This window comes from Schistosoma mansoni, chromosome 3, assembly GCF_000237925.1.
Source record: "Schistosoma mansoni strain Puerto Rico chromosome 3, complete genome".
Classification (NCBI taxonomy): domain Eukaryota; kingdom Metazoa; phylum Platyhelminthes; class Trematoda; order Strigeidida; family Schistosomatidae; genus Schistosoma; species Schistosoma mansoni.
In genome coordinates this window covers 6,022,321-6,030,908 of record NC_031497.1, presented here as the reverse complement: position 1 = coordinate 6,030,908, position 8,588 = coordinate 6,022,321, and the positions used below count along the sequence as shown (strand labels likewise).

The 8,588-nt window shown below is 33.7% G+C and overlaps 1 protein-coding gene across 1 annotated transcript; it reads right to left on the bottom strand.

The window, feature by feature from the left end:
• Nucleotides 1-246: 246 nt before the first annotated feature.
• Smp_169210 (protein regulator of cytokinesis 1 prc1-related) lies at nt 247-2,550 on the bottom strand (the record flags this gene model as incomplete). The annotated part of the gene is made up of 2 exons (XM_018799020.1): nt 247-891; nt 2,458-2,550. 2 exons carry the CDS (start codon nt 2,548-2,550, stop codon nt 247-249), a joined length of 738 nt encoding a protein of 245 aa, XP_018650851.1.
• Between the last annotated feature and the right edge of the window lie 6,038 nt (nt 2,551-8,588).

The following is an 8,588-nucleotide window of genomic DNA, read 5'->3' as shown; positions in this document are numbered from 1 at the left end:
AGAAGGGAAAAATAAGAATATACAAATGAAACCATATTCAATGTTCACTTTATTATTAGTTAGATCTATTGAATTATTGTTTGTTGGTTTTTTCAAAGTTAAATTCACAGCCTACAAAATTAAATGTATATGAGAAATAAAGGTATATGTGTACTTATACGTGTATATAAGTATATATGCTTGTGTATGTACAACAATATGGGAAGAACTGAAAAATTAATGCCTTTCATTCAATGATAATAAGTACTAAGTATGAGCTACAGGTGATCCTGATAGATTAGCTGAAGTTGGGCGTGTTGTATTACCGGAATTATTATTATTATTATTGACAGTTGAACTATTATTATTACTGGCAGTTGGAACAATTGAACGACGTGATTTTGATGTATCTTTACATGTTTTATAATTATTCCATTTATCATTAATATGTTCAGTAAATGTTTTACCATTAGATAAAAGAAAATGTGATGAACTTTTTAATTCATATTGTTCAATAGCTGATATCGCCTCTTTTTCAGTACGTTCCACTTCTTTCAATAGACGTTTTTTCTCTTTTTCTGTTTTTAATAAAATACCACCACGATTAGAAAATATTGATGGATCTTTTAAACGTGCTTCAACATCAATTAATTGTTTCCAAGATGATTCATATACAGCAATACATTCATAGACGGGACGATATAAATAATAGGTTTGGTTTAATTGTTCTAATATAGTCTCTAAATGATTAATTATTATTTCTGGATCCTGTTTATCACTATCATTTGGTAATTGAATAATTTTCTCATCTACACAACATAAACTAGCCAATCGTAGTGCTTCACTTTCAAGACGACTTAAATATGTTTGCATATTTTCCCATTTCATTTGTTGACATCGATCAACTTCTTCCTTAAAATTAAAAAAACATAAAGAAATAGAAAAGATTTGAGTGGTGTTTTCTTTAAAAAAAGACATTAACTTCATAAATTTTACTGAAGAGTAGAAAAAAAATCCGAAATTCAGGGAAGGGTGTCATTATGATACTTTGAGATTGGCTGCGAATGGATCACAAGAAATTTATTGAAACGAACGATCCAGATTTCTTAAATACGGACATGAACTGATGCGAACTCGGTTACAGTCCAGTTATTGTCAAATAACAACACTTCAATGTTAATAATCTACACACCAATAAGAGATAAAGAAGACTAGACTAACAAGATAGCTCTATATTACAAATAGATGTCGAAATTTGAAAAAAAACTCTGTAAACATAGTGACAAAGTATCGTCATTTAGGACAAGAAAATTAATAAACTGAGAATGATAACTAGTTTTCCAATAACATCAGATCCTATTCCATTGTTTATATGAATTTTGAAGTTTGCTTAATAACAGATTAAACGAATTACGTATTCGACTATTGACAGAACACAATAGGGCTAATGTAAACAAATATCAAATAATTATATGAATTTAGTAAAGTTAACATTCTACACTGTATAATTCCCATGAATGATAGAATAGACACTCAAATGAATGAACTTCTTCGAAAGTTTGTTCTTATCATCTATCGTAATCAGTTGGAGAAATATGTCACTGAGATAACCCATTTCACAACCTTAATACAATATATGGAGATTATCTAAATTAGAAGCTGAGCCATTGGGTTATCTATTCTCTCACCAATGTGGTAAATGAACACTTAAATGTTTATTTAGGCAAAATTACAGTATCTTCGTAAAATATGGACACCATTCCCATATTATACATCATTTGTATATCTTCCAACAATTGTGACTTACACACTTCATCATTCCTTCATTCTTGTCGTTATTACAACTACTCTCTGTTTACACTTCTATTATCTTCGATTCCATCTTCTCAAACTTCTGCTGCCAAACATTCCACTTTTGATTAGTGTTACATACTGCTTATATCCGTCAACATAAGTCGCATATACTACAATAGTATAGGGTTCAGTATGAAGTCTGAAAGTTCTTAGTTCAATCGCCAATGTGTAGCGGTGAACCATAGACAGATTAAAAATTCCAAACTAAAATAAAATAGACCTTTACTACTGTTATCAGTTTTCGATGATTGTTCATTTGAATTCAGTCTATGTTGTAAATTGAATAATCTTTACATAACACTATTCCATATCTAAACAGACTACACAGAATCATTTTCTATGGGGGATAAATTAGAACACAGCGATCTCACAAATTGGTTATCTTTTTAAAAATAAATTTGATTCTTATATTGCAACAATTACAAACCTTTTTTGAAATATATCCTTCTCTATTGGTGAATAATTTCTATGATCAACTGAATATACTATAGAATGCAACTGCACTAGAGTATGTTGATCACAACTTTGCCTCTCATTTTTTTGTAAAAACATACTTAACAATAAATAATTTGCGTTAGAAAATAGCAAACCTCACAAAATAAAATGAAAACATGATGAGACTACCTGAAGTGCTTCCAGTGTTTCAGGTTTATAACCAGAATGCATCTCCAAGAATTCTTTTTGTTCTGATTCTGGTTTATCTAATCGTTTCCACATTTGTAACAAATAAGCTCTCAATTCTTCACACGTACCAACTAAACGAGCTTTCTCTTTGACTAATCTTAATCGCCAATCAGTTAACCACTGAGAAAGAGATGTAGAGGAAGATGAGAGGGGGAGAAATAAAAATACTAATTAATACGGGAAAAAAATTTAAAAATCAATATGAGATATATTGCCAATATTAAAAAAACGATTATAGAATGGAATCGATGGAATTATTGAATTATGGAAAGAACGAAAACATAAGTATCGTATCTTCAAGAAGAGAACGGATAGTTGAACTTGTGATGAGGTCCATATGATCTGGCCGTTTATTATGGGAGTGGTCTAGTTCGATTATTGACTTGCCTATACTACTTGTCAAACGGATATCCTATTTTAACACTGACACAGTGACCAGCAAACAACAATCAATATCATTTTGCATCTATTGGTCCTCTAGCACATTACATACCAGTGTCCAATCTGAAGATGAAGATAGTAAGAAGCTCAGTTCTCTGTTGAACTCTATTTAATCACCACTTAAAACTTATGCAGTAGTATACCTGAAATATGTGAACATTAAGATACAATTAAGAAATTAAAATGCATACATAACTCAGTCATTAGTGATACAAAACCATAGTATTAAGGAAATAATTAATTAATGGTAAGTCTGGAAGAAAAAGATATGTGACAACGGTTCATGGGTCAAACGAAATCTTACAAATAGGAGACTCCAAAAAATTAACAACACAAGAGTTTACTAATTATGCAATAAAAAATATAAATGATAATTCTCCATATGTTAGTTTCAAGAGTTATATTTCCACATTACTCGCCGAATTACATCATCCTGTATCAATCAAATATTGGCAGCACACATGCTGTAGGATTTGTTCTTAAGAATGTTCGCGTTAAACGAGCATAGACTGTTTAACGGAGAATAAATGAACACTTTCAAGATATGTCAATAATCCCACTACTTTTTTAAATCGATAGTTTTTGACCATAGTCTCGTCGAAAAAGCCTTGGAAAAAAATCACATGCATACATGTGAATCAACATCAGTTTGAACACTAATCAAAAATGGTAATCACTAAGACAATTTGTAACCGCAACAAAGGTAATAATCGATCATTGAAAATTAAACACCGTTACATTATTCAGTTGGTTATGTAGACAGATCTATTTTATTATTTGTGTTGTTAATCATTAAGGTCATTTAATCGGTGTAAAAATGACAAAAACGGTGAGCTCTTGATAATTACATTACACATATTTTATTCATTAAGTTCTATGAATGTTTTTTTTAAAATGTTACTACATTAGTAAAATAAAGTACAACCTTACAGTTTAGTATTTTATTAGGGTTAACATAATACAATTTGATTAGTTTTGTCATAAATTCCATTGTATGATTTTCGTGTATGATTGACACAATTTAGGATTGTACTTTTAGACGGCGATCTAGTGGTCTCAACAATTAATAGTTCAATACACTTGAAAGTTCTGGATTCTATCCTACGTGGGGTAACAAGTTGAGCACTATCAAGATGTCCCATACAAAAACAATTATCCAACAATTCACAGTTTCCAGTGGTATCAAACTAAGATCAATTTGTGATGAATACAATTTTCAAATTTCGTTTGAATGTTAATTGGTCTTTAAATGTAATAAAACCGAATGAGAACTGATGGTTTCATAGATTTTTTCTCAACAATAACTAAATTTCAAAGCCAGATAACACCAAGCTTCACGATGAAAAATAGTGTATGTCCATATAAACACTTGTCTTAATATAAGAATAACTGCAATAAAAACAAATATTTAATTTTTGCATCATACAAATTTCATTCGTAATAAAGGTGAATGCGATATTTTATTGTGGTTAATTTGCCTTACTTATAAGTAGTTAAAATTTATTCCGAAACATTTACAACTGCATAGAAATTGACAATGTATACCATTGTATTACCATCACAGAAAGAAGAATCCACAAGATCATAGCTTATACTTATTATTCATAACGCCCACATTGTAAAATATCTCTGGTTATTACATTAATATAACACGTAAATGTGTTGTAGAGATAAATATGCGTGGGTTGATGAACATTGAACAAACGAAATTAGTGTCAGTAAACAATAAAAAATCTCGATTACTCATTCAAACATATAGAGAGGGACCCTCACAAAAAAAGATATGCAATGTTGTTAAATTTAGGCTGACAGACCTTTTCATTCATCCTTGAAATACTTGATGAAACACTTTATTGTACTTATGTTGTCCTCTTATATTTAGAAAACGAACTTTAGATTATATGAATTAAATGTTAAAGGAAAACAACTTGAGTTAAACGAATCGAAATCTTCATATTATAAAGGGAATAAGTTAGAATATGAAACTAGACCATTACTCCATAAAAATTAATGTTACTGTCTGGTAGAGGAGTATACCGAAATAAAGATAAGGGTTGATCAAACCAAAACTTGGCATCAGTCCATGAGATCATTGAATGCTGAAATGATTCATGTAGGTAGGTTCAGGCTGTCTGGTCTGGGGTCGGTGTGACTATTTAAACCAGTGGTTTGAGATATTGGATAATGTAATTCAGAATCGATCGTTATAGCACAGATGTATTCACTATTTGGATCGCTTTAGGTTTTGAGTCTCAAAATCTTTTTATACTGTTTTTTACCCAGACTTTTTCACTATTATCAGTTATTACTGGAATTAATTATTCAACTATAGGATTACAAGATATGTGTCATATTCTTTGTTACATATGACTGGATGAATGACTGACAGAAGCAACTGGACCTGTAATCTAGTTAAAATAATGATGGCTCTGATGAAAAAATAGAATTTAAAAAAAGAAAATACTTGTTTCACTAATTAACTGAAATATAAGACTGTGAAAATCGATAGACAATACCAACACACAAAAATCACATTTCAAAAATTACGCCAAATAATTTGAGTTGATAGGCTTATGCTAACATTTTTATGTGGTGATAAAACATTTGTAGTCCATTTTTAAGTATAAAGGTATACAAATTGTTGATTAATTTTAGTCAAAACAGATTTCACCCAGCTATAACTAAAGGTCTGGGGGAGAGGTCTTACTCCCAACCGTACAGAGTTGTGACGATAGCAAGATGTTCCCGTCGGACAACCAGCATCTAGAGAGATGCTGTCCTCTCAGAGAGTAAGGAAGAACATTAGAAAATGTTGATTGTAATAGTAGTAAACCTCATATTGCCTAACATACTTCCGTTGTTGATGGTGATATCTGAAAAGTATGGAACTAGCACACCAGAAATACCATTTGTTACAAGTCGCAACTAGTTATCTCTTGGGCTCAACAGTTAATCTCACAGGTTAACAAGATCATTCCAAACACAGTTTTTTTTCATGAACCTCAAGAAGAAATATCTTTGCATGGTGTGATGAACAAGAAAATGATAACCATCATCATACCTCGAACAGTACTCATGAGATACTTCAATATTGATAGTTCTAACTAATATGCTACATTAGTCAATTTGTGAAGATTTGAACCACCTGGTGTTAAACCATGAATTTTGATATCCTTGATGATATATCCTTAGCTTCAAACTGAAAAACTAATAGATATAAACAACTTCAATTACTACTTACTTACGCCTGTTACTCCCAATGAAGCATAGGCCGCCGACCAGCATTCTACAACCCACTCTATCCTCGACCTTCCTTTGTAGCTCTATCCAATTTTTGGTCATTCTTCTCACGTATGTCTCCATTTCTCGGCGTAATGTGTTCTTTGGTTTTCCTCTTTTCCCTTAACCTTCAGGACTCCATGTGAGGGCTTGACTTGTGACGCAGTTGGGTGATTTCCTCAATGTGTGTCCTATCCACTTCGAGCGCTTCTTCCTGATTTCATCTTCCGCTGGAATCTGGTGTGTTCTCTCCCACAGTAGAATTTCGCTGATAGTCTCTGGCCAACGGATCCAAGGTATTTTGCGTAGACAACTGTTGATAAACACCTGTATCTTCTGGATGATGGCTTTCGTAGTTCTCTAGGTTTCCGCCCCATACAGTAGAACTGACTTGATATTCGTACTGAGAATTCTGATCTTAGTGTTGGTTGAAAATTGCTTTGAGCTCCAGATGTTTTTCAGTTGTAAATATGCTGCCCTTGCTTTACCGATCCGCACCTTCATATCTGCATCAGATCCACCGTGTTCATGGATGATGCTGCCCAGATATGTCAAGGTTTTCACATCCTCCAAAGCTTCTCCGTCAAGTGTTATTCGATTGGTGCATGCTGTATTGTATCGCAGAGTCTTGCTTTTCCCTTTGTGTATATTGAGACCTACTGCTGCTGAGGCTGCTACTACACTGGTCGTTTTCTCCTGCATTTGTTGTTGCGTGTGTGACAGAAGAGCCAGATCATCTGCGAAGTCTAAATCGTCCAGCTGCATCCTAGCTGTCCTCTGTATGCCGTGCTTCCTTCCAGATGTTGACTTCTTCATAATCCAGTCGATCACCTTGCCTGACACAGGTCTTTACTCCGAACGAGTCAGGGAGTTGTCCTCTATAAACGATTTGGCAGTTCAATCCATCATAGTAATTCCGTATGATATTGACTATCTTCTCAGGTACGCCGTAGTGTCAAAGAAGCCTCCATAGTGTTGTCTTGTTCACACTATCAAATGATTTTTTGTAGTCAATGAAGTTGATGCAGAGGGATGAATTCCATTCAATTGATTGTTACACAATGATCCGTAGAGTTGCGATTTGGTCTTTACGCGATCGATCCCTACGGAATCCAGCCTGCTGGTCTCGGAGTTGGTCGTTTACAGAGTCCTTCATTCTGTTTAGCAATACCCTGTTGAAGACTCAGCCTGTAGCTCTTCCGGAAGCTACTGCCGGTCCCATGTCCGCAGAAAGGAGGAGGGTTGAACATGGGGTTAGCGACCCCATCTCATAGAAAACTAACTCACAAAGAAACGCTAACCAGAAAAAATTATTCAAACCAATTTCAATTATACAGTTCATTTTTCCTAATAACTGATTACAATTGAAGAATTATTTTAAAAAATTAGGAAGCTGTTTCAATCATAGTCGGAATTCTTAAACAGTACATACTCAACTTATACAACACTTGTAAATCCCATAACTGACAATTATTTCTTCTATTGAAATTAAACAATATTTTAAAACAATTACCAATCTAGAAAGTTGTGCATATGGAATATTATGTAAATAAAGATGTTGTTTTTTATTCAAAAACTATTTCTTTCTTATTCTTTATCTGTGTATTACTCTTTATATTCACTAACTAATTTCAATAGTTGAGATCATGAGTCCATTGAAGCTAGACCATTATGAAAAACCTGGAAGCACTGAACGGCCGTTTCTTCCCATAACGGGACTCTTCAGCAGTGCGCATCCACGATTCTACCTCGCGAGATTCGAACCCAATACTTGTCGGTCTCGTGCGCGAGCGCTTAACCTCTAGACCACTGAGTTGATATTCAACGTTGTTAATGTCTAGCTAATTGTTAATCAACTTTTATCCAAATGAATTATAAAAAAGAACACCTATAATCCAATCAATTCAGGCATTTATATATATATATTAATCATTATTATTAAAAATATATGAATGATATTAGGACAGATTTACCTAACGTATTAACATGTTTGAAAGCGTGAGTCAATTGAAGCTAGACCACCATGGAAAACCTGGAAGCACTGGACGGCCGTTTCGTCCTATTATGGGACTCCTCAGCAGTGCGCATTCACGAACCCGCCTCGCGAGATTCGAACCCAGGACCTACCAGTCTCGAGCCGAAGCCCTTAACCGACAGACCACTGAGCTGGCATCCAACGGTGTTCATGTCTAACTTCAACTGATCCACGAAGTTGAGCAACCATTCACCAATTGTATTCAGTGAGTTCCTATCTCACAACAGACGTGGTTTTGAACTCCACTGGTCACTGCTTCTCACTAGAGCTCCTAGATATGCTCACTAGTGACTTCGAGAAGTATATCTAGGAGCTC